Source organism: Vitis vinifera, chromosome 4, assembly GCF_030704535.1.
Source record: "Vitis vinifera cultivar Pinot Noir 40024 chromosome 4, ASM3070453v1".
NCBI classification, from domain to species: Eukaryota; Viridiplantae; Streptophyta; class Magnoliopsida; order Vitales; family Vitaceae; genus Vitis; species Vitis vinifera.
In genome coordinates, this window is record NC_081808.1 from 22,552,439 (window position 1) to 22,580,306 (window position 27,868).

Consider the following 27,868-nt stretch of genomic DNA (forward strand, 5'->3'; position numbering starts at 1 on the left):
GTTTTCAATAACAGTTTTCTATTTTATAAAACAAAAAAATTGGAAAACACGTTTGACAATCAAAAGTTATTTTCTATTTATTTTTTATCAGTTTTTATAGAATATTTTTTAGTCGTTTTCACTTATTTTTTGAAAACTATTATACAAATATATATAATGATTAAAAATAAAGTTGTAAACATAAAAATTATTTTTAAAATATATTTAAAAATATTAAAAACAATATATTTCTACTACAACTTCAATAGTGACATTTAAAAGCAATAGGCTTGAGACTTAGGTCTTGTTTGGGAACTATTTTTAAAAACAATTTTATGTTTTTCAGAACAAAAAAATTAGAAAATATGTTTGGTAACTAGAAACTGTTTTCTATTTTTTGTTCTTAGAAAATAGAAACATGGTGTTTTCAGATAACATCTTTTAGTTGTTTTCAATTATTTTTTTTAGAGTTATTTTAAAAAATAATTACAAAAACATATATAATGATTAAAAATAAAGTTATAGACATAAAAATTATTTTTAAAACATATTTAAAAATATTAAAAACAGATTAAAAGTATTTTAGGTTCTCAAATAGATATTTATTCTACAAAATATCATAGGAGAGTTTTTAAAAACTGTTCTTAAAAACTATTTTTCATAACTGTTTTTAAAAATAGTTATCAAACAAGCTCTTAACTTTTTTGTTTTTCTACAAAGGGTTCATGGCCAACAAGAAGAGGCAAAGATGTCAAACACCACTCCACCCTCTCAAAATATGTTCCTTTCGTTTTTTTCTTTTGCCTTTTTTGTCTCCCCCTTCGTGATTAAATTTCGTTTTTTATATATTTTTTTCAAACTCATTTAACTTATTTTCTTCTATTATATAAAAAATAAATAATTTTAAAATGTATAAATTTCTAACTAAGTTTGTTTTTCTTCCATATTTTCTATGGTGAAATTAAATATGAGAAAACTATTTTTCTTATCATTTTTGTTTCTTTTCTTAATAATTTCTGGAAACCAAATATAGCTTAAAGAAAACGGTTTTCTCATATTTGATTTCACCATAAAAAATATAAAAGAAAATCAAATATCATTAAAATTTGTCAAAATTTTATGTAGTTTTAAATTATTTAATATTTATACTAATAGAAGGAAATAAGAAAAATGAGTTTAAAAAAACGTATAAAACTAATTTATCATGGTGAAGATGCGAAAAGAGATCCTGAGGTAAGTTAAGAGAAATCAATTTGGTTTTTAGAGGTATAGATAATATGGCTAGCAACAGTAGCAAGTGAATTTATTTGAAACAGTCGTTGATCAACTGCCATATAGAGCTATTTTGCCTCTTGGTGTGAGCTGTTCTATAAACATGTTGCTATTTCAATCATTTATCCTGTACACACTCATATTTTTTTAGTTCATTAAAGAAAAAAAATACCAGTTTTATATAATCTATAATTCTTCCTACACTAAATTTTCATAATTGTCAGAAACCACCCCTTCAATTGATCCATATACTATGTAATGCGCTTCCTAAAGTCATACTCCAAGCAATTTCTGGAACAATGTAGATGGATCTTCAATCTATTTCGGCCCTAACTACTACCATAACCATAAGAGAAGATTCGTCGTTCAAAGAGCTTTATTCGCTCCTTTCTTAGGCGTGGGGAAACTGAACATCAATCAAATATAAAGATTGAGGCGGGGACCGCACTGAAGACAGCAAGTTTCGGGCAAGCAAGCTACCACATGTAGGCTTTTTAATCTTTCTCTTGCTCATGCTCCAATCTGATGGTGTTAGAACCTTGGGGCTACCTATCTTGAAGCCAATCCATTCTTCCATGCGCGCACAACACATGTTGAAATTCCACCTTTTCAGATACAAGGTGGTTTGGTCTTTTCTTATATAAGAAAGATTCTCTTAAGGATATTAATAATATAGACATAACCAGGATATAAAAAATTTTCTTTTGGGGTTCTCCAAAGGATCACCAGCTTCGACAGTAAAAAAATTTGTGTTAACAATGCTTCCTAGACACTGATTGGAAAATAAACATACTTATTTTTTAATATGGAGTCCCTTGAAAATATCTGGCTTTCTCTTTCTCTCTAGCATATTCGGCGGAGTCTCAACTACCACACAACTACTATCAAACAGTCTTGGTGGGTTCTCCTGGCCCCTGCCCTCTATTTAATTAAGTGGTCCCATTTGCTTTCAAGTGGCTTGGCGCTAGAACACTTCATTAAGAAATATCAGAGTACCAAAGAGCATTTAATCATACACTCACTTTAAGGGCACTCTAAATGGATGGAAACTGCCATTCGCTGGGGGGAATTCGAAGTCAGACAAGTAAGACAAGCAAGCAACCATGGCCGAAAAAACGGAACCATCAGCCATGAATCAAAGAAGGTATTCTCGACCGCTCACCTGGTCGTTACTATAAGATGATAAAGATGCAGGCTGCTCATTATTATTAGAAGAGCGAGGCTGGTTTCCAACTGCTCAATAGAGGGCTGCGACCCTGATTCCCTTGGGATTCTGACTCCCCTGATGCACGGAAGGCGCAGGAAAAACCAATACATAAAGATGCCTAAAAAACTCTAAATTAGATGAAGATGAGATGTAGTTGATAGAAGATACTGTCTATGTGTTGGCCACGTGGGCATGACACTGATTTGCCCTTGTAATCCTTGAGATTTAAAAAAAAAAAAAAAACCTTAATGATGTATGCAATTTGCTTTCAAAATTTAAATAATTTGTTTTAAACTTTTTTTTTTTGCTTATTACTTGTTTCTAAAGTTTTTTTTTATTATATATAAAATGTCAAAATATTTGATATTTTATTGAATGTTAAAAATAACTTTTTGAAATAATAAAAAAACAACTCAATATGATCATTGCTCTATTAAGATTTAATATCTAATAGAAATAAAAAAAATAAAAACACAATTAATACTATTGAGTTGTATTTAAAGTTGAGTTAAATTATGTTTTATTCAACCAAAAAAATAATATGAGCGTATAAAGAATAGTCAACTTTAATATAACTCTTAGGGTCTGTTTGATAGTAACTAATTATAGAAAATGTTTTTAACTTGAAAAATGCTTTTAAAAAAACATTAAGTGTTCGACAAACTTCGTGAAATATTTTTAAAAATTTAAAAGTTATTTGTGATATTAAAAAATCACTTGTAATATTTTTAAAAAAAAATATTTAATAAGTAATTTCTTAAAAAACATTTTTTTAAAAAATAAATATTTTTTACTAAAAACACTTAGAATATAGATACTGTCAAACACATTCTTAATAGATATTGCATTGCATAAACATCGGGTTAGATAAGGTAGGCTTGTCCTCATAAACATTCTATGCTACTTGGGAGTCCAAAGGTTGTTTAGGACAAAACTTTTACGAGACAAGTTTCTTTTAGAAGTTTAAAAATACTTAGACATGCATGCACCGATGGGAAAGCAAAGATGAATAAAAGTCAAATTAGTCGGTTTCCAAAAGTAAGGTGTTTCTATTCCCACAATTTCACTGATATTTAATAAATAACAGTATGTTTCCGCTGCAATTAATTACTTCAGTAACATTTAAAAGTAGCATCCTTCATTCATAACTCTCTTGTCTGTCTTGAAAAGTTTATGGTTAGTGGAAGAGGTAGATCTGTCAAGCACCAATCCCCCTTTCAAGCTATGTTCCTTACTCTTTTTCCCCTGCTTAAATAAATTTCTAACTTAATGAAAATCCTATATCATACCCAAAGACGTGGGATATGGTAGAGAATGGTTATTAATAACTAGCTTTCTTGGCAGCAACTTACTAGGCTGAAAGAAAATCCTAAGAAGAATTAAGACATTGTTTAATATCTATGACTAAGGCAATGATCAAGACTAACTTCTAGAAGAGTTTGCTTGTTTATGTCATTGTGACCTTACTTACCAAGGATGCAGAAATACTTGTACTGTTAGACGTAGGATACTGGGTTATTGGAGTTTTGGGTCAAAATGGCTCATTTAAAAAAAAAAATGTAACATCTAACCATTTTTTGAAACTTATGTTCAAACTAGCCTCTTTGATGCCACGTAGGCACCATGTCATTAAAAAATATTTTTTTTTCATTATTTTAGTTAAAACCGTAATTGGCAACTACGGCTTCATATTTGAACTAAAACCGTACTTGGTAACTGCGACTTCATTTTTTAACTAAAGTCGCAGTTGACAACTGCGGTTTCATTTTTGAACTAAAGTCACAGTTGGCAACTGCGACTTCATTTTTAAACTAAAGTCGTAGTTGCCAACTGAGGTTTTAATTAATTTTTTTTTAAATTTAATTAAAAATTATTAAATTACAATTTATGATTGAAATTTTAAAATATACTTAAATAATAAATTATTTATATTTAAATTTAAAAATCTAGTTACACATAGGTTCCATGTGAAATTATATATGTTTTTTATTTTCCACCATATTAATGTTTAGTGGATATTTTTTGTGACTTTAATTAAACTATTAAAAATTACATTTTGTAGTAGACTTTTTGTAATTAATTTCATTAACTAATTTTGTAAAAAAATCTATATATGATAACTACGGCTTAAGAGTATACTATTATTTCGACAAAGATAAATTTGTCATAATATAAATAAATTAATATTTTAAAAAACAAACAATTAAATATTTTAAATTAATAAATTATACAATTTTATATATTATTTATATGTTATATAAGTTTATTATTTTAAGATTATTAATTTATTAATAAATAAAACATTCATTTATAATATCTTCTATTTATTAATTTATGTTTATTGAACTAATACTAGATTCTTAAGTTTAAATATAAATAATTTATTATTAAAGTATATATTTTTAATTTCAATAATAAATTATAATTTAATAGTTTTTAATTAAATTTGAAAGAAAAAAAAATTATAATTGAAATCTTAGTTACCAATTACGACTTAAAAGTATACTATTATTTTGATAAAGATAAATTTATCATAATACAAATAAATTAATATCTTAAAAAACAACAAATTAAATATCTTAAATTAATAAATTATACAATTTTATATATTATTTATATGCTATATAAGTTTATTATTTTAAGATTATTAATTTATTAATAAATAAAATATTCATTTATAATATCTTTTATTTATCAATTTATGTTTGTTGAAGTAATATTAGATTTTTAAGTTTAAATATAAATAATTTATTATTTAAGTATATTTTTAAAATTTCAATCATAAATTATAATTTAATAGTTTTTAATTAAATTTGAAAGTAAAAAAAATTATAATTGAAATCTCAGTTATCAACTACGACTTAAAAGTATACTATTATTTCGATAAAGATAAATTTATCATAATACAAATAAATTAATATCTTAAAAAACAACAAATTAAATATTTTAAATTAATAAATTGTACAATTTTATATATTATTTATATGTTATATAAGTTTATTATTTTAAGATTATTAATTTATTAATAAATAAAATATTCATTTATAATATCTTTTATTTATCAATTTATGTTTGTTGAAGTAATATTAGATTTTTAAATTTAAATATAAATAATTTATTATTTAAATATATTTTTAAAATTTCAATCATAAATTTTAATTTAATAGTTTTTAATTAAATTTGAAAGTAAAAAAAAAATTATAATTGAAATCTCAGTTATCAACTACAGCTTAAAAGTATATTATTATTTCAATAAAGATAAATTTATCATAATACAAATAAATTAATATCTTAAAAAACAACAAATTAGATATTTTAAATTAATAAATTATATAATTTTATATATTATTTATATGTTATATAAGTTTATTATTTTAAGATTATTAATTTATTAATAAATAAAATATTCATTTATAATATCTTCTATTTATCAATTTATGTTTGTTAAAGTAATATTAGATTTTTAAATTTAAATATAAATAATTTATTATTTAAATATATTTTTTAAATTTCAATCATAAATTGTAATTTAATAAATTTTAATTAAATTTTAAATTTAAAAAAAAATTAACTAAAGCCTCAGTTGGTAACTACAGTTTTAGTTCAAAAATGAAGCCGCAGTTGGCAACTGTGACTTTAACTAAAATAAAATATATATATATATATATATATATATATATATATATATATATATATATATATATATATTTTAATGACACTACATGGCACCAAAAAGACCAATTTAAACATAAGTTTCGAAAGGTGGTTAGATATTACAATTTTTTTTTTAAATGGGTCATTTTGACCCAAAACTTGTGTTATTGACTTACTTACTTATTGGTATATATCAAATTGAGGACCATTGATTTTTAGGTGTTTGAAATTTAAGCCCATAAAGAGGTAGGTTGACATCATTGCAAAACAGATCACGGGAAATTGTGAAAGAGCTTATGAAGCAAGTAAGAGAAACCAGTCTGGCTTAGAGGTAAAAGATGAAATTGCTAGCAAGTGAATTTTGTTGAAATTGCTGTCAATTTCAAAAAGGGAGATGACTTTTTAAGCCCGACTCATCTTTCCATAAAAAAGTAATGGGACATTTTTGCTTTCATATTTTGGCCTCATCTATCTTATACCAGTATAAAATGAAAATATATCTATCAATCAGATCAAAGTTAAATGCTGATACAATTAACATAACATGTTATGGCCACCACGCGAAATTGTTCATTGATTACAAAACAAGAAGGGAAAGAAAGAAAGCAAATCAAATCAAACCCCACCCACCTGTGATATTTTTGGCGTGTGTGAGAGGCGGCAAAGATTAGCGGATACTCAAAGGTCAAGTTGAGCGTCTAAATAAATAAACAAATAAGATTTTTATATGCTCTTGTTTTTTAAATCAAGCAGGTTTGCCCTCTCCACTGCTTTACTCCTAGAGGTTGCTGGTCCGTTTTCATCTTCTTCTTATTCTGTCATTAAGCTCGTCACCACCAATGGCAGACTCAACGCCTTCTCAGAGTAGCATGGCTCGGAGAAGCTCATCGTGGCCTTTGGGTCTTCTCACTTTGATCTTGGCTCCAGTTGCAGCAGCCATGCTTCTCTACCAACTCGACCCCTATGACCCAGCTCCTGTCCCCATCCACGAGTTTTCACAGCAACCCATGGTCGTGCCCAAGCTCAACCCTCGCATGCTACAAGGATCGGAGATGATTGGGGTTGGGAAGCTTTTGAGTCCAGAGGACATTGCCTATCATCCCGACTCACACCTCATCTACACCGGTTGTGATGATGGCTGGGTCAAGCGAATCACCTTGAACGATTCCATGGTACAGAACTGGGCTTTCACCGGAGGACGACCCCTCGGAGTGGCTCTCGGCCGCCACGGTCAGCTTGTTGTCGCTGATGCAGAAAAGGTCGGTAAATGATTTTCCTGTTTCCCATTTACTTTTCTTAGCAATATATTCACTTCCAAAGTTAATTCCATAGTTTAGCGATCCCGCCCCCAACTCTAGCGGAGAAGCACCCTCTATCCACTTTCCCTTTTCCGGTCCGGAGGAATATCTAACCGTCCAACCGGCCGTTAGATCGCAGAACTGGACAAACTGCCTGGTTTTGCACTCCCATCCATTATTTAATATTTTACACAGCGATAAATTCTGATTTTATTTAATTAAGAAAGATTGTAAAAGAAAAAAATAAAAAAAATCATAGTCATACTCACGTGTCACGACAAACGAATAGCAGAAAATGAAGCACACACGTCGGCACAAACAAGGTCCACCTGCCCTTCATAGATTGACTGATTGATATACAGAAGCCTACGCATCCCTCCCCTTTGGCCCACCAACTAATAATAAATTAATAATTAATAATTCACTGTTGACCGAGTTGAATTTGATATGCCTAATAAAAAATAGTAATTTACAGTATCTTGTTAAATAAGTACGTTTGTAGTAAATTTCGTTAAGAAAATGATCACATGTGGCAGGGTCTATTGGAGGTAACTGCAGACGGTATGGTGAAGACGTTGACCGATGAGGCTGAGGGTCTAAAATTCAAACTAACTGATGGTGTGGATGTGGCGGTTGATGGCATGATTTATTTTACAGATGCTTCCTATAAATATGGCTTGAAAGAGCATATTCAGGACATTTTAGAGGGTAGGCCCCATGGTAGACTAATGAGTTTTGACCCATCAACTAAAGAGACCAAAGTGCTGGTTCGTGACCTGTTCTTCGCTAATGGAGTTGTCGTCTCACCTGATCAAAATTCTGTGATAGTATGTGAAAGTGTCATGTACGTTTCTCACTCACTTTCTAAAGGTTTATTATCGAAGAGAATTTATACTAAATTTATGTTAATTTCATTCGTATTTCATGAACTCTTTATTTTTTATGTTTAAAACGTAATTGTAAATTAAGGCGAGTAAGAGTCATTTTAATTACATAGAGGGTATTAAAGAGTTCTTAGTATAGGGAGAGGTGGGCGCTCCCCTGCCTTTGAGCCAATCGAATGATTTTCGTTTTACGAAAATAACAAAAACCACCATCTTAATAAAATATTTAAAATAAGACTTATACAAATATCTAAAATGAGTTTCACATATACAATGTGAATCTAATTTAATTAAAATCATTACTCTATGTGAAATAATTTATAATTACAGGAGAAGGTGCTTAAAATACCACATACAAGGTGAAAGAAAAGGATCGGTGGACAAGTTCATCGATAATTTACCGGGTCCACCTGACAATATCCTATACGATGGCGAAGAACATTATTGGATTGCATTGCCTATGGTAATTCAATTCTTACATTTTATATTAGATTAGTGTTAATTCAATCTAAATGTTACGGTATAGTGTGACACCTTTGAAACATTGCATTTTGGCAGGGAAACTCATTGGCTTGGGATTTGGCATTGAAATATCCTTGGATCCGAAAGGTTGTGGCAATCATGGAGAGGTACAAAGTAAGGCCTCATATAGAGAAAAATGGAGGGGTTTTGGCTGTTGATTTGGAAGGAAAACCAACTGCATATTATTATGATCCTAGTTTGTCAGAGGTTACAAGTGGTGTGAAGATTGGGAATTATTTATATTGCGGTTCCATTACAAAACCATACATGATCCGCCTCGATCTTCATCAACATGCTGCGCGTGCCACCATGTGACTGAGCGAGTGGCCCTTGTTGAAATCATGGAGATGCAAAGAAAAAGCTTTAATTAAGGAAAGTCGGCATGCAGTTTTTAGAAGATGGTCCTAATAACAATGGAGGAAGACTATGGTATGACACGGATCAGCTACCAAAGTCCCTCATAGAAATGTTGTGTGGGGTTGAATTGATTGTAAATCCTATGAATTGCAATGGTTGATTGGGTGCAAATCGTATGATAGGGTCCATCCCAAAGTTCATGCAAACAGATTTAATATTTAGGTCTTGACTTTAAGGAAACAGGCACTTGCTAACAATCATAAAGATCTTCATTCGCACTGACTTCCCTGTTAGAGCTTGTTGCCTAACCTCATGGAGTGAGCTTGAAGTATACAGCTAAAATTTCATCCCTTAAAAGATGTTTCTATTATTTAATAACTTAATTTAAGTCATTACATATATTAAAGATAAAATAATTTATTATCATAATTTAACTGAAAAATAACTTTAAATATTAAGTTAAAATAGTTAAATTATTTTTAATCTCAAATATCTTTTGTCTTATATGAAAATATATTATATTATTATGACTTTATATTCAAATTTCATCTTTTATAGTAAATTTTTTTGTAGTTATTTTATGCATCCATAATACTTTAAATATGAATATTTAATAAAATAAATTTATTACTTAAAATGGATAAAAATATAATTATATATAAAAACTAATGAGGGTAAATATGTCAACTTGATGATTTTAAATAAATTTTATCAAATAATCTTAAAATAAAAATTAAGTGATAAACTTTAAGTCAATAATTTAATTTAAAATTAATTTAAATTATTAAATATTAAATATTAAATTTTACCAAATACCTACTTAATAATAAACCAGAAGAATGCATTCCATAGGTCAAGTTGAGCGTCTAAATAAATAAACAAATAAGATTTTTATATGCTCTTATTTTTTAAATCAAGCAGGTTTGCCCTCTTCATTACTTTACTCCTACACGTTGCTACTCCGTTTTATTCTTCTTCTTCTTCTTTTGCACCACCAATGGCAGACCCAACGCCTTCTCAGAGTAGCATGGCTCGGAGAAGCTCATCGTGGCCTTTGGGTCTTCTCACTTTGATCTTGGCTCCAGTTGCAGCAGCCATGCTTCTCTACCAACTCGACCCCTATGACCCAGCTCCTGTCCCCATCCACGAGTTTTCACAGCAACCCATGGTCGTGCCCAAGCTCAACTCTCGTATGCTACAAGGATCGGAGATGATTGGGGTTGGGAAGCTTTTGGGTCCAGAGGACATTGCCTACCATCCCGACTCACACCTCATCTACACCGGTTGTGCTGATGGCTGGGTCAAGCGAGTCACCTTGAACGATTCCGTGGTGCAGAACTGGGCTTTCACCGGAGGACGACCCCTCGGCGTCGCTCTCGGCCGCCACGGTCAGCTGATCGTCGCTGATGCCGAAAAGGTAAGTAGATGATTTTCTGTTTCCCGTTTACTTTGACTGTTTTTTTCATTTTTATTTTTTGTTTTCTTTAAAAAAAAAAACATATTAATTTCTCTTAGAAAATATTAAAAAAAGCAACAATTTTTGTCATTTTAAAATTTTAATTAAATTAATTACACTCTATTCATTCTTTAATATTTTACACAGCGATAACTTCTAATTTCATTTTAATTAATAATTAACAATATTTTGATAAAACAAAAAATAAGGGAAAATACTTTGCTATTTTTTATTTTATTATCTTTTAATACGTGAATTTTCTATTTTAAAATTAATTATCACTTCCAAGGAGATTGTGAAAGGATGTTGAAAATAATATTTTTGAAAATTAAATTATGAAAACAATATTTAGGTTTAAAATAATTGGAGCAATTAAAATCTAAGCTCAAATTTCTATCAAACTTTGTTGACCAAAAATAAATACAATAGTAGTAAATTTCGTTAAGAAAATGATCACACGTGGCAGGGTCTATTGGAGGTAACTACAGATGGTATGGTGAAGACGTTGACCGATGAGGCTGAGGGTATAAAATTCAAACTAACCGACGGTGTGGATGTCGCGGTTGATGGCGTGATTTATTTTACGGATGCTTCCTATAAATATAGCTTGAAAGAATACATTTGGGACATTTTTTAGAGGGTAGGCCCCATGGTAGACTAATGAGTTTTGACCCATCAACTAAAGAGACCAAAGTGCTGGTTCGGGACCTGTTCTTCGCTAATGGAGTTATCGTCTCACCCGATCAAAATTCCGTGATATTCTGTGAAAGTGTCATGTACGTTTCTCACTCACTTCCTAAAGTCTTTTTATAGAAGAGAATTTATATCAAAGTCGTGTTTTTTATGTTTAAAACCTAATTGTGAATTAAGGTCAATAGGAGTCGTTCCAATTGAGTAGAGGGTACTACAGAGTTCTTAGTATCAAGTGAGGTGGGCGCTCCCCCGACTATAAGTCAAGCCAATGATTTTCGTTTTATGGAAGCAATTAAAACCACCATCTTGCTAAAATATTTAAACTAAGACTTTTACAAACATTTAAAATGAGTTTCGCATATACAATGTGAAACTAATTTAATTTTTTATAAAATCATTATCTTATGTGAAATGATTTATGATTGCAGGAAAATGTGCTTAAAATATTACATACAAGGTGAAAGAAAAGGATCCATGGATAAGTTCATCGATAATTTATCGGGTACACCTGATAATATTCTATATGATGGCGAAGGACATTATTGGATTGCATTACCCATGGTAATTGAAGTCTTGTATTTTATATTAGATTGGTGCTATTACTATGGTCTAATGGTATAGTGTGATACCTTTGAAACATTGCACAAATTTGGCAGGGAAACTCATTGGCTTGGGATTTGGCATTGAAATATCCTTGGATCCGGAAGGTTGTGGCAATCATGGAAAGGTACAAAGTAAGGCCTCATATGGAGAAAAATGGAGGGGTTTTGGTTGTTGATTTGGAAGGAAATCCAACTGCATATTATTATGATCTTGGTTTGTCAGAGGTTACAAGTGGAGTGAAGATTGGAAATCATTTATATTGCGGTTCTATTACCACACGCTACATGATCCGACTTGATATTCATCAACATGCTGCGCGTGCCACCATGTGACTGAGCGAGTGGCCCTTGTAGAAATCATGGAGATGCAAAGAAAAAGCTCTAAATTAAGCAGAAACAGCACGCAGTTTATAAAAGATGGTCTTAATAACAATGGGGGAAAACTATGGTATGACCAGTGTCAGCTACCAGAGTCTCTCAGAGAAATGTTGGTTGGGGCTAAATTGATTGTAAATCCTATGAATTGTTATCGTTGATTTGCTACAAATCGTATGATAGTTGTTACAAATCATTTTCAGAGTAAAAATCCCATAAATGTCATTAAAGAATGCATTTGACAGTGATTATAGGAAGTGTTTTTAATATTTTTAATATTTGAATGATGAAAATTTTCAAGTATTATAAAGGTTAGCAACAATTTTTAAAATCACTACCAAACGCACTCTAAATATAGCAATATCCCTCACATCGGAGGGTTCATCCAGAGTAAATACAAATAGATTTAATATTTAGGTCTTGATTTTAAGGAAAAAGGCACTTGGCGACAATCATATAGATCTTCCTCTGTATTGACCTTTCTATCAGAGCTTGTTGCCTAATATTTTATATTCACATTTCATCTTTTATTGTAAATCTTTTTGTAGTTATCTTATGTATTTATAATATTTTAAATAAGAATATTTAACAAGTAAATTTATTGCTTAAAATTAATAAAAATATAATTATTTATAAAAATTAATGAAGGCAAATATATCAATTTGATGATTTTAAGTTAATTTTATTTGATAACCTTAATACTTAAAAGTAAAAATTAAATAATAAATTTTAAGTCAATAACTTCAAAATAATTTAATTTAAAGTTAACTTAAATTATTAAGTAATAAATATTAAATTTTACCAAATACCTACTTAATAATAAACTAGAACAATGCATTCCATATTTAACAAAAAACAAAGCTTATTGAAATTGAAAATCTTTAAAATTTCAGGTCCTAAAAGTTAACATGAGAAAGAAAGGGGCATGTGTACATTCCAAGGGGACGATTTAAAGCAGTCAATAAGGGAACGGATAGGACTCTTGACTGTCTACCCAAAATGGCAAGGTCTCGTTGTTATTTACTAAACCATGTGATATAATATGATGAATATTAGAACTTAGTGGAGGCCACACTCATAATTATGATGTCATATCTTACCCTTAAATCAAAGAATTCATAAGTATTACCTAATGGAGCATTAATAAGTATAGGTGGTCAATATTCTTTGTTGTATCAAAAAACTTAAGCTAAATTATGTCGTAACTTTGGCCAAGAAAAATCAAAGAAGAGCTACTTTGACTTTATTAGTATTTTGGGTATCTTCCTTAGACACTGGCTTATGAAAGTCATCAATATAGGTCAAATGAATTGTTGTTACTTAAATCCTAAAGCGAAAATAGTATGTGAATTTGATTTTTATGGAATGAAATTAGATAAAAGAACACTAAATTAATGATGGTGCAAATATTGATTTTTGTTTCAAATGATTCAAGTTTAGGGCTCTTCACAATCTAATCTAAGGTTAGAAGTAAAAGAGAACAGGAGTTTCTTAACTAGGATGATCTTAGGGCTTTGGAATCCTTGGTTGCTCTCAATCAATCTGAGCTCTATAACTTAGAATTGCATTTGAAACTTGTTTTTTCCTTTTTAAAATAGATCCTTAAATACCATTAAGTGAATGAGATTGATTGTCGATCAAGTTTTAACTTTTTAACCCTTTCTATTCCTTGTAACTTTGTCTTAGGATAAATAATGATACAAAAGACCGTAATTAATATTGTGCCACCAAGCCACATTGCTATTTACAATATGTTACGTATGCATTATATATATACATATAAATTATATAAACATAAATTAATTTATATTTTTAATTAAAATAATTCAATTAATTTTAATTATTATGTATTTTGTATCATAATTAAATATAAAATAATCAACATTTTAAAATTAAAAATACTTAGACATATATCATCATTTATTTTATATCATTTAATATAATTGAAATAAATGGATTATAATTTCAATATTAAATATATTTTAAAATTAAATATATTATAATCAAATATTATGATATTATTGTTGAATAATATTTAATAATAATGTATACTTATAAAATTCATATTTTTTACTAACCATGCGATATTATTATGAAATATAATAAATTATATCATATACATATTTCATTTTTTTTTTATAAAACAACTTTAAAATGTCTATTATTATTTATTATATTATTTTTAGAGTTTTTCTCAACATTTTCATGAGTTTGATTCATTTTGGATCCACCGATATTTTATGTCAAATATCTGGTGATATATCGGTAAAATCGAAGTACCGATATGTCCGTGATTATCGATATTTTCATCCTTAATTTCAAGGATGAATGGTTTGTGAAGATTACTCTTGATGTCCGTATAGGATAGTTCTTGACTTTGTCAAGTGTGAATACCATTACAAGGAGTTCCATTTCGATGATTGTGTAATTCCTTTGAGCATCATTGAGGGTCTTGTAGGTGTAGTACGCCATATATGGCTTACCATCCTCCATTTGACCTAGTACAACTCTCATTGCATAACCATTAGCATCACACATCAAGTTAAATGAAAAAGACCAATTAGGAGGTCGCACGATTGGTGTGGTGGTGAGGAGTGACTTCAGCCTCTCGAAGGCCTCCTAACATGCCTTACTCCATACAAATTATGCATCCTTAAGGAATAAAGTTCATAAGGGTCAAGAGATTTTTGAAAAGTCTTGTATGAACCTCCTATAGAAACCCATTTGCCCCAAAAATTGTGGTAGCTTTGAGATGAGCTCAATTTTTGTTGGATCTACCTTAATGCCCTCTTTGTAAATGATATGGTCAAGTACTACCCTTAAGGTTGCCATGAAGTGACACTCCCCCAATTTAGGTCCAAGTCCTTCCCAATCCACCTATTCAAAACTTTCTAAATATTTTGAAGTCACTAATCAAAGGTCTTCCCATAAACAATCAGATCATCCATGAAAACTTCCATGGTCTTTTCTACCATGTCATTGAAGTTGCTAAACATTAACGCATTGCAAAAACTAAAAGGCATGTACCTATAACATAGGTACCAAAAGAGCAAGTGCCATCCAAGAAGCAATAATAATCTTGTCTAGCTACCCTCTCCAAAACCTGATCTAAAAAGGGTAGTGGGAAGTGATCTTTCTTGATGGCTGAAAGTGAAATGTTTATCATCCATAAAACAACCTTATTTAAATCATTGAGAAGTGAAAATAACAAATAAGAATGAGATGAGAAGTATTTAATAAAATTCCAAACTCATGGTGGTTGAATGCATTTAGTTCAAACCTTAGGGAGGTGAGTGAAATTTACCCTTTAAACTATTAAATGTATTACTATCTTTATAATTTTTGTATATTAGATGATAAATAAATAATAATCACCAATAAGATAAAGAACATGTATAAATGGTAGTAGATATATCAACTTTTGTGATGGTATGGAGTAATGAGATTAAAATTGTTGAAAGGTTTCCAAGTCTAGCTTATAAATATGCTCATGTACACCATCCAAAGGGGCAACTTCAAATTAAGGCAGTTAGATGTTTAGAGAAATTCTTGGATGGTCCAATATCACAAGTTTCATTCTATCAGTCACCTAAAACTAATTATGATCACCAAAAGTTGATTCATTTCTTTTACATTTTATTGGAAGTAAGAACAAATTTTACTGATGTTGTTTTACAATTTTCCTCCCCTCAGGAAAGGCTACCCAAGGCCTTTGCTTTCTCCCTTAGAATAAACTTTTGAATCTTTCCGGTGGAGGTTCTTGGAAGATCCTCAAAAATAACTGTCTTGGGTGCCATGTAATGTGGCAAATGATCCCGGCAGAACTTGAGTATTTCTTGAGCATCAACATCAAATCCCTCCTTCAACTTCACAAAAGCACAGGGTGTTTGGCCCCAATGATTATCTGGCCGTGCAACAACTGCAGCCTCAAGAATTGCTGGATGATTATACAACACTGTTTCAACCTCAACAGTGCTTATATTCTCCCCTCCAGAAATAATGATATCCTTCAAGCGATCTTTCATTTCTATGTACCCATCTGGATGTTTTACAGCAAGATCCCCACTTCGAAACCATCCACCCCTGAAAGCTTCTTCTGTTGCTTTCTCATCTTTAAGATATCCACTCATTACTGTGTTACCTCGGAACATCACCTCGCCCATGGTTTTACCATCAGCAGTTACACTCTTCATGGTCACAGGATCTTTTATGTCAACCTCCTCCAACCCAAGATGTTGAACTCCTTGTCTAGCTTTGAGTTTGTATCTTTCATCAGGAGGCAGAGAATCCCACTCGGGTTTCCATGTGCAAATTGTTCCCGGACCATAAGTTTCTGTAAGGCCATATAAGTGTGATACACCGAAGCCCAGCTCCTCCATCTTGCGAAGTATGGGCGGAGGTGGTGGCGAACCACCTGTCATTACTTCCACCTTGGAAGGAAGAGGCCTCCGGTCACTGACTGGTGAATTCACAATCATGTTCAACACAGTTGGTGCCCCGCCCATGTGGGTGACTTTGTGGAGAGCGATGCTGTCAAATATGTCCTTTGGGATGACACGCCTAAGGCATACGTTGGTGCCACCTTGAGCTGCCACTCCCCAAGGCAGGCACCATCCGTTACAGTGGAACATAGGCACCGTCCAGAGGTAGACTGGCATTGAGCCCATTCCATGGAGAACAAAGGTTGCAAGGGAATTGAGATAGGCACCTCTGTGATTGTAAACAACTCCTTTGGGACTGGAAGTTGTGCCAGAAGTATAATTTACACTGATTGGATCCCACTCATCTATGGGCCGCCTGATCTCAAATTCAGATTGTCCAGTTGCAAGGAGACTCTCATATTCATAGCCGTCAGAAGTACTGAAGTTGGTGGGGGGTGAGCCATCAGATTCTACAATTAAGACCAAGATGGGTGGTTTTGTTTCTGTCTTCTTTAGAAGATCAAGTGCTACATGAGCAATTTCAAGTAATTGGTAGTCTACAAATATGATCTTGGCTTCCGAATGACGAAGCAGGGTTGACACCATGGCTGAATTGTGCCGTGTATTAAGTGTACAAAGAACAGCTCCAGCCATTGGGACCCCGAAATGAAGCTCATACATTGCTGGAACGTTGGGGGCCAATACTGCAACCTGATCAACTAATTTAGAATTCCGAACATGAAGAAATATGGTAAATTTACACAAATCATTCCTAGGTTGTTGATCATGTCCATGGTAGTTTCTGGGGTCTAAAAATTCATAAGGAAAAATCAAATGCCAAGAAATTAGCCATAGCCACTTCATCAGATTCCTCTGTCATTCCCTATTTTAACAATTCGTAAATTTGAGAGATGCCAGTACCAAAAGATTAACAAGAAAAATCACAAGCAAAGCCAATCACGCAACTCATAAGGGGAAAAAAAACCAAAAGCACAAAATTTGCTTAATTTTCAAATAACAAAAAAAACTAAAGATAAAAACCAAACTGGATAGAGAAAAACAGAGATCAAAATGAATAAATCAAAGAAAGGAAATCAAAACAAAAATTGAACAACCACCCAGAGAGGAACTCTGCAATTTCATTCAACAACAGCATCAAAGTACACCAACAACAATCAGAAAATAAAGTTAAACTACAGCAACTTACAACGTCGCCTCGCGAAATCCCCAACTGGGTGAGAGCAGAGGCCAATTTGAGACACCGTTCTTGAGTCTCGCTCCAAGTATACTTCACAGACCCATACACAACTGAGGTTCTGTCTCTGTAAGCCGTTGCTGACCGCTCCAAGAAGGTTATAGGAGACAGGGGCACGTCATTCACCGGGCATCGAACCAGACCCTCCGTTGATTTCCATGACCCAGGTCCGATATCCCCGGAAAAGTGACAGAATCGTCGAGAATCGTGACTGAGATTTGGATGAAGCCGGTTCAGACTAAAAATGCATCGAATCAGTGAATTCTTGAAAAACGGGTTCATGGCTGCCAAGTAATTGAGATGATGACTTGGCGCGTAGAAGATCGGATGAAAAGATAAGCATGAGTAGCCCTGTTGTCATTCCCATCATGATGAGCACTTTATTTTTTATATTTTAGGTTCGTTAAAACTTCAATTTTTCTCAAAATTGGATAAGAAACGTATGTTTTCCAGTGAACATGAAAGCTTCAAAAGCTATCATCTTTTAGCTTGACTTGGGATGGTTTCCAAACATAGAGGACTGGATCAAATCAATAACACAGGTAAAAGTGAGATTTATGAAAATATATGAAAAAAAAAAAAAAAAAACTCATAAAATTTAAATTAGTATTATATTTATTTATTTAAAAATAATTTAAAATATATGTCTTTTCTTTTTTAATTAATAAGTCATTCAATTATTCCTAAAAATACTTTTTATTTGTCGTGTAATTCAAATCAATTGACAACTAGACTTTGATGTTTCTTATCTTTTTAGATATTTTATTATTATTATCATTATTTTATTATTTTATTTTTTAAGATTTTTTTCTCTTTAGAAACAAACACATCGTAGGATTATTATTTTAGCTTCTTAAAAGTTTAGGAAATATTATACAAAAAAATCTTATTTAAATGTGATTAATATTTTTTTATTTCTTAGAATTTTAAGAGGAAATATTATCAAACAAATTATATTTAATCATAATTATCAATTTAAAAAGTAATAAGCTTATTTATTAAATAAATAATAAATTAAGTAATATATAATTATTTTAATTATGATTAATTTATTTAATATAAAATAATTTTTTATTTTTATACTATATATCAAAGTACAACCATATTGTAAAATATTTTATATATCAAAAACTCTTACAAAAATTTTTATTCACTATTATATTAAACAATTATTAATATTATATAATAAATAAAAATTTATTATTGGTTTATTTATTATCAAGAATATTAATTTATTTTTAACTTATTAATACTAGAATAAACTCTTTTTGTTTTCAAATTCTTACTTTATAATATTTCTAGAGAAAGAAAAATCCTAGATAAAATAATAATAATAAAATGTCTTAAAGAAAATAAACATCTACTATAAATGAGTCTAATTGTCAATTGATTTGGATGACATGACAAGTAATTGACCATTTTTAGGAATAATTGAATGATTCATTAAAAAATAAATGTATTTTAAATTATTTTTAAATATACTAATATAATACTAATTTAAAATATTTAAAATTCATTTTTTTAGATATTTCCATATTAGTGAATCAAATCCCACTTTTCCCAATAACATGGAGTTGAATGACAAATCAAGAACTTACTCCAAGTGAGGGATTCAAATTCAAAGGAACAAGGATGATTTGAATTCTTTAGATAAATCTTTTATTTTTTATTTTTTACTTTTTATTTTTTCATTTTTAAAATTAAAAATTTTATAAAAGAATACAAAAAAAATTATAAGAAAAAAAATTACTTTATACCCCTAAAAACTCTTCAAAATTTTTAACTTTGGGAAAAAGTGACAAAAATTTAGCTCCTTCAATTTAAGATTTTAAAAAGAGTTTTTGGCCTTTCCTATTTTTCATCTGAAAAAGAAAATTTTTTATACAAAATGTAAAAATTAGTATTTTGGCAAAAAAAATTTATCTTGAATTTTTAAAACTTATTTTTAATTTAAAAAGCTTGAGGAAAATTAAAAATATTCGTTTCATATTTTTCACTCTTCTAAATTTTAAAACTTATAAGATTATGTTTGAATTCTAAAAATGGAAGGAAAGAAAAAAATAAAGAAAATAAAAAATAAATTTAAAGTCAATAAATTATTTTTATATATTATTTCAAACTTTTTTCACTTATTTAACTCTTATATATAAATATTAAATAATTTAAAAATATACAAATTTCTTAATAATTTTAATTATATTAGTAACTGTTCATGTGCATAGTTGAGTACAATAAATAAACAAATAAATAATAAATTAAAAAAAAAAAAAGATTATCAAAGCATTGCAAACCTTTCTAGTTTAAAGCCCCAAACATCTTGTGAATAACAACAATAATTATCACAAGGAAAAGAATATATAAATATTACCTTTCTTTTTTGTCCTAAGCGAGGAATTTCTCATTTTATAAAAATGAAAAAAAAAATTATATATTTAACAATATATATTTATATAAGAATTTTTCAAATTATTATTAAAAAAATTATATACTTTACAATAGTTATCTATATTATATGTATTAAAATATAAAATTAATATACTTATGTGGACCCCGCATTTCGGCTCATGCACTTCCACTCGATGGCTAGCTCAATTTTTTTATTTGAAAATGATTTTATTTATTAAAAGAATGACTTGGAGTCGCCACTTATTTTTGTTTTATTTTTAAAGGGTAAACAAAATAAGAAAGAAAACCCTAAGTGTGACTTCTTATTTTGGAAAATGTGGTTTGCGAAAAATCGGGTCGAGTTTGGGGGTCAGGTTACTTATCAGGAAAGTACGGTAAAAACCATAGCACCCTTCTAAGTCCCTAAAAACGGGTCTCTACTAATGAAATGGAACAATCATGACAATTAATTAATCGAGCATGGATACTGAATGAATATCACTCAAAACAAAATAATTGAATGAATAGGAGAGGCAAATAATGTACCTGAGTGATGAACTGGTTTACTTCAATGAAAACAAATGTTAGCAATTAAACACAAAATAATCGTGTGTGTATCATAGAATAGTGTAAATCAATCACAGATAGCAATCAAATCAATCAATCCACCAATCGATCATAAAATCACGCGTGTGGGGCCCCCACCAAAGCCCAATCTATCTTGCACGAATTAATCCCACAAATTCCATTAATCTGGAATTATGAAAATTACATTCATGCTTATCTAAAATCAAGAGAAATAGAAGATTATATGAAACCCAAAGGGAATTAAAACTGTTGGAAAGAAAACTAGATTTTTTTGAAATTTATTTGAAAATTGGAGTCTTGAGAATTGAATTTAAGAATTGGAATTTTGGAAATTAAATTTGAAAGCAATTAGTAAATTATTTAAGGATTGGAGTTTTGAAAATTTAAATTTAAGAATTGGGATTTTAGGGATTAGATTCGAAAGAGAGTATAATTTTGAAAATTACTTAGGAAGTAGAAACTATGAAAGTTAAATTATAAAAAATTGAAATATTGGAAATTATTTGAATGTGGAAATTTTAAAAATAAATAGATAAAATGATAATAATAATAATAATAATAATAATAATAATAATAATAAATAAATAAGTGGAATAATAATAATAATAATGAAAACAATAATTAAATAGGTGAACGTAAATAGTGGAATTTTTGAAATTGGAAATTGGAAAATTGGAGTTTCAGAAATTGGGAATTTAATTTGGAAATTGGAATTTTTAAAGGATTATTTAAAGATGAAAATTTGTAAGATAGAATTATTTGGGTGTTAGATTTCCATAAATCAACTTTTAAAATTTGGGGGCTTTGGAAATGGGCCAAGGGTGATGGCCATGCAAATTGGAGCATTTAGGAATGGGCCAAGGTGGAAAGAAATTTTGAAAGGATGCTCATGGGCCAAGGGTGTTGGATTTTCATAAATCAATTTTTAAAGTTTGTGGGCTTTGGAAATGGACCAAGGGTGATGACCATGCAAATGGGAGCATTTAGGAATGGGCCTAGGTGGAGAGAAAAATTAAAATGATGCTCATGGGCCTGGGCTTCAAAATGCACTTTGAGATGACCCTAAAATGGAGTAAGGCCTTCAAAATGCACTCACGGGCCTTGGGCTTCTCCAATCCATTGTGCAAGAAAATAAGTTTAGTGGGCTTTGGAAATGGGCCAAGAAATGTGGCCATGCAAAGGTGGAGGAAATAGGGTTGATGGGTCTTTGGAAAATGGGTATATGCTGGGCTTTGGAAGTGGGCCAAGAAAGGTGGCCATGCAAAGGTGTGGGTTGATGGGTATTTGGAAAATGGGTATAACCGGGTAGGGAGTAGAAAGTGAGTGAGTTAGTGAGAAAATGAGGGTTTGGTGGTAGTGGTGGTGTAGAGAGAGAAAGGTGGTAAGAAGAAGAAAAATGGGTAAGTGGAGGATAGTTATGTATGGGAGGGTGGTGATATACATGAGGGCATGGAGGATACGGGTATGGAGGTTAGCATAGGGAGAAATAGGCATAACCTGGCCATGCATGGCCATGCAAGAGTGGAAAAAAATGGGTTTGGCGGGAATGAATAATGGGAATGCATGAGGGGGGTATGAAGAGTGGAATGGGTACGTGATGGGTGTGAGGAAATGGGCAGTGGGCAGTGGGCATTGAGGATGTAGAGAGAGAAAACGGGCATGAAAGGTGATCATGCATGCGTGAGGATAGATGGGTATAAAAGATGAGTATGTGGGGCTTGAAAATGGCATGAAGTGAAGGTGGCCATGCACATAGGGTTCCATGTACGTGGATAGGAAGAGATAAACGGGTTTGATGGATATTTGAGAAGTGTTGTAAAGGGGATGTGGTGTGGTGTGGTGTGGTGTAGAAGGAGAAAAGGTGGTGATGGGTATGTGAAGGTTTAGAGAGAGAAACAGGTTTGGTGGTATGGTTAAATGGGTGTACACATGGGTATGGTAGAACATGGTTATGAGTAGCATGAAGAAGGATGGGTATGGGTTGTATGGATATGGAGGCTTGGGTGAGTGGTTTTAATGAGTATGTGAAGGAGTGAAGGATAGCATGCACCCGTGAGACTCCATGTAAGTGAGGGAGTGGGATGGAGAATGAATGAGAGGAAAATGGGTGTGGTGAAGGATGCTTGATTCTTGCAAGCTTGAGTGAGGAAATGGGTATGGCTGACGCGAACAGTGAAGAAGGCGTAGGCATGTGGTAACCGTGTTATTCATCATGAGAACATGAAGTCTTTGTTTGGACAAGTTAAACTTTTCTCCATGCACAAGGGTCATTTACAAGGGGAAAAAAACGAGAGCATCAAAGATGACCAAAACAGAGCATATATGGGCAGATAATCACATTCAACCAAACCCATCTTGTGGCCCTTGATGTCCATAGCAAACCAACAAATAAAACCCAAAAACTATCAAGAAACAGGATACAACTCTTGAGAATGTACAAAATAGTGCGGAAATCATACCTGGATCGAACTAACAAGCTCTTTCCCTGCTCTCCGTGACTCCGCCTGGGCCTCCTCTCTACAGTCTAGCTTCCCCCCCTTTTTCTTCCCTTCTTTTTTTCTTTCTCACTTGCCAAAGATATCCACTCCCTCCCAAAATATGCTCTCCCCGGAAAGCCCGCACCTACCCTGTTGTTCCTCCTCTTAGTAGGTCGTCGTCCCAACCACCACCATGGTGAGGTGGTGAGGTACTTGCCATGCGTCTCATGCAGTTGATGCTTGAAGAAGTCGATCCCCCTCTCCTCCCCTACAAGAAGCTGCCATCTATCCGGGTGCCCCCATGAGGGGTCTACAACTTATAACTTAAAATTAATATGTTTATAATTTATAAGATGACATATTAATATTCTTATAAATAAAAAATATGTTAAACCTCATATTCTTAGGTAAGTGTGAAATGAGACCATTTAATTTATTATAATATGAAGCTTTTATTAAGTTTAATAGAAATATTTTCACAAAATCTTGATTTGGATTTTAAATTGAAATTTACTCAACACAACTTTAGTTTAATTTGAAATGTTTTGGACTAAGTATACATTTATTTAATTTAAATTATGGGGAAAAAGATTTCAAACCTTCAAGCCAAGTAATTAAATTTTTCTCCAGCTTCATAGTGTATGAAGGTTCAAACCAAAAACGCTCCAATGGTCAAACGTATCACTCAAATTAGGTATATAAAAAAAAACTTCAAAACATTGATAAATCATTTTGAGAAAATACAACAATAATAAATTAGCATAAGGCTGTATGGTATAATATTAAAAAAGCAACATCTCCAATAAAGTGAGTCATCTCCAAACTTGAAGATGGTCAAGACAAACACTTTCATGCACATTTCTATTTTGCTGAAACTTGAATAAGAAGAACACAACAATATAGTTCTATTCTATGAATGATAACTTCATTTAACATGTTTGTATTCATACTCTTCTTTCTTACCATTCATTTTTAAAGACTTTGAATGCTTTAGATACCCATATTTCAATTTTAATGAATAAATTAGGTGTTGGAGCTTTGAAAACTTCATTCAAGAGCTTTAGTTTAAGATTTAAAACCCTATAACTCTCATTTGAGACTCATAATCTCAAAGTTGAGAATAAAATCCTCTCCTTTTGTCTTTCATTCAATTTTCTCATAAAATTACTAAAACCAAACAAAAAAATAATTCTTATATATACAGGAAAAGTGGTTCTTAATTTGAAAATATATATATATATATATATATATATATATATATATATATATAGAAAAATAATATCAACATCTATAAATTAATTTTATCTTCATCTATTTAAAAATATTTTAAAATATATGCACCTTTTCATAACTCAAATAATTATTTCTTGAAATACTTTTTTACTTGATAATATTAAATAAAATTATCTAAAATTAATTTATCATTTTAATTTAATAAATGTGTTTTACAAATAAATATATTATAAATTTTCTATTATATAATATGAGATACATGTGGAAAAATCCTCCAAAATTCTCAAATGATAAATAAAATTTTTTATAATCTCCTAGTTAATAATGATTTTATATATCGTGTATTATATAAATCCCTTCATTTTCTCATTTTATTTAATAAAATTGAATAAAAATTTTGTTAGTTGACATCAATAATAAATAAATAAATTTTAAAAATTATAAATACAATTAAAACTAAAATACATAAAAATTAAATAAATTAAAAACAAAAAAAACTTAAAAATTAAAAATTAAAGTATTTACTCTCATTGTATTTTTAGCTCTTTCTTGATATTTATATTTTCTACCAAAGTGTTTTAATGAAGTGAAATTTAATATTTTATTTTTATATTTTTATATTTTTATATTTTTCGCATTATTATTTTTTAATTTTAATTGCATTTTTAATTTTTAAAAATTCTGATTTTATTAATCTCAAATCATTTCTCACAATAAAAAAAGTTGTTAATTGGTGTTGTTAATATATAAAAGGTCATTTTAGAAATTAATTATTTAAATTATAAAAAAGTACATGTATTTTAAAATATTTTTAAATGGGTGAAGATAAATATGATTTATAAAAGTTTTTATTCTTTTTTCTATATTTTTTCAAATTAGTGAATCAAAACATAATTTCCCTTATATATATACTTTGGATAAATGGAATAATGAAGATAAAATGAAGTATATTGGTTTCATACACTTTCTTTAAAATAAATTAAAATAAAAGATTTATATTAAATTTTAAAATTCTTAAAGAAAAATTATTGACTTATATTGTGTTGTTAAAAATTATATTTTTAGTTTGTTTTTAAAAACCATTATATATTTTGTAAAACTTATTATTATTTTTTGTTTCTAAAGATAGAAAATAACTTAAAGGTTAAATTAAATAATTTCTAAAGTTTTTCTTTATTATATATAAAATGTCAAAATATTTGATATTTTATTGAATGTTAAAAATAACTTTTTGAAATAATAAAAAAACAACTCAATATGATCATCGCTCTATTAAGATTTAATATGTAATAGAAATAAAAAAAAATAAAAACACAATTAATACTATTGAATTGTATTTAAAGTTGAGTTAGATTATGTTTTATTCAACCAAAAAAATAATATGAGCGTATAAAGAATAGTCAACTTTAATATAACTCTTAGGGTCTGTTTGATAGTAATTAATTATAGAAAACGTTTTTAACTTGAAAAATGCTTTTAAAAAAAACATTAAGTGTTCGACAAACTTCGTGAAATATTTTTAAAAATTTGAAAAATAAAATAGGTTGATTGAATGAGCCCCATGTCTGAGTTCGTGCAAGTAAACTAGGAGTTTGTTTGAAGTAGTGGAGACTGGAGAGCTCAAAATGAGACGGAGAATGGTGCTTGGGAGTTGGTGAATGGTTTTTAGTTTACGAAGCCCAATGTGAGGCTCAGAGGATAAACGAGATTTTGGAGGAGGGGTGGTCCAGATTCCAAACTCCTTGTGAAGAGCTACTGGAGAATGCCGTGTGGTCAATGAAAGGGTTAGAACTTAGAAGAAAGTTGCATAGGTCATGCATGACGCAGTTTGCACCAACTTTTTGAGAAAATAATAAAAAAAAGTTTAAGGTGACATTGAGGTAGCATGCAAACTTTTATGGTACAATTGTGTCCAGTCGTTGTCTTTTTCTCATCCTTGGGCCCATGTCCACAACACTTGCATAATTCAACACTCTTTACTATTCACACCCTTGTAATCCTTGAGATTAAAAAAAAAAAAAAAAAACCTTAATGATGTATGCAATTTGCTTTCAAAATTTAAATAATTTGTTTTAAACTTTTTTTTCTTTTTTGCTTATTACTTATTTCTAAAGTTTTTTTTTATTATATAATAAAATATCAAAATATTTGATATTTTATTGAATGTTAAAAATAACTTTTTGAAATAATAAAAAAACAACTCAATATGATCATCGCTCTATTAAGATTTAATATTTAATAGAAATAAAAAAAATAAAAACACAATTAATACTATTGAATTGTATTTAAAGTTGAGTTAAATTATGTTTTATTCAACCAAAAAAATAATATGAGCGTATAAAGAACAGTCAACTTTAATATAACTCTTAAGGTCTGTTTGATAGTAATTAATTATAGAAAATGTTTTTAACTTGAAAAATGCTTTTAAAAAAAACATTAAGTGTTCGACAAACTTCGTGAAATATTTTTAAAAATTTAAAAGTTATTTGTAATATTAAAAAATCACTTATAATATTTTTTGAAAAAAATATTTAATAAGTGATTTTTTTAAAAACATTTTTCTTAAAAATAAATATTTTTATTAAAAACACTTAGAATATAAATACTGCCAAACACATTCTTAATAGATATTGCATTGCATAAACATCGGGTTAGATAAGGTAGGCTTGTCCTCATAAACATCCTATGCTACTTGGGAGTCCAAAGGTTGTTTAGGACAAAACCATTTTACGAGACAAGTTTCTTTTAGAAGTTTAAAAATACTAAGACATGCATGCACAATGGGAAAGCAAAGATGAATAAAAGTCAAATTAGTCGGTTTTCAAAAGTAAGGTGTTTCTATTCCCACGATTTCACTGATATTTAATAAATAACAGTATGTTTCCGCTGCAATTAATTACTTCAGTAACATTTAAAAGTAGCATCCTTCATTCATAACTCTCTTGTCTGTCTTGAAAAGTTTAGGATTAGTGGAAGAGGTAGATCTGTCAAGCACCAATCCCCCTTTCAAAATATGTTCCTTACTCTTTTTCCCCTGCTTAAATGAATTTCTAACTTAAATGAAAATCCTATATCATACCCAAAGACGTGGGATATGGTAGAGAATGGTTATTAATAACTAGCTTTCTTGGCAGCAACTTACTAGGCTGAAAGAAAATCCTAAGAAGAATTAAGACATTGTTTAATATCTATGACTAAGGCAATGATTAA

The 27,868-nt window shown here is 30.0% G+C and overlaps 3 protein-coding genes across 4 annotated transcripts; 2 read left to right on the plus strand and 1 right to left on the minus strand.

Moving 5' to 3' along the window:
• The first annotated feature begins 6,666 nt into the window (after positions 1-6,666).
• Positions 6,667-9,368, plus strand: LOC100244596 (protein STRICTOSIDINE SYNTHASE-LIKE 5). Its single transcript, XM_002273987.5, has 4 exons — positions 6,667-7,371; positions 7,947-8,254; positions 8,625-8,757; positions 8,853-9,368. Exons 1-4 carry the CDS (start codon positions 6,952-6,954, stop codon positions 9,129-9,131), a joined length of 1,140 nt encoding a protein of 379 aa, XP_002274023.1. The 5' UTR covers positions 6,667-6,951; the 3' UTR covers positions 9,132-9,368.
• Positions 9,369-10,149: 781 nt separating this feature from the next.
• On the plus strand, positions 10,150-12,416 carry LOC104879170 (protein STRICTOSIDINE SYNTHASE-LIKE 5-like). The gene is given in 5 exon segments (XM_019219534.2): positions 10,150-10,590; positions 11,096-11,260; positions 11,263-11,405; positions 11,751-11,883; positions 11,979-12,416. Coding segments are annotated over 5 exon segments (1,140 nt in total). The 5' UTR covers positions 10,150-10,170; the 3' UTR covers positions 12,258-12,416.
• A 3,482-nt stretch (positions 12,417-15,898) lies between these two features.
• LOC100853691 (isovalerate--CoA ligase CCL2) lies at positions 15,899-18,490 on the minus strand. 2 transcript variants are annotated; one of them, XM_019219533.2, is made up of 2 exons: positions 17,928-18,490; positions 15,899-17,431 (listed from the first exon to the last, which is right to left on the minus strand). In XM_019219533.2, the coding sequence occupies exons 1-2, from the start codon at positions 18,255-18,257 to the stop codon at positions 15,989-15,991; spliced, it is 1,773 nt and encodes a 590-aa protein (XP_019075078.2). In that variant the 5' UTR covers positions 18,258-18,490; the 3' UTR covers positions 15,899-15,988. The 2 variants fall into 2 exon arrangements, with proteins under 2 accessions (XP_019075078.2, XP_059592476.1); XM_059736493.1 differs by having other exon boundaries at positions 15,899-17,424; positions 17,928-18,035.
• Positions 18,491-27,868: the final 9,378 nt, after the last annotated feature.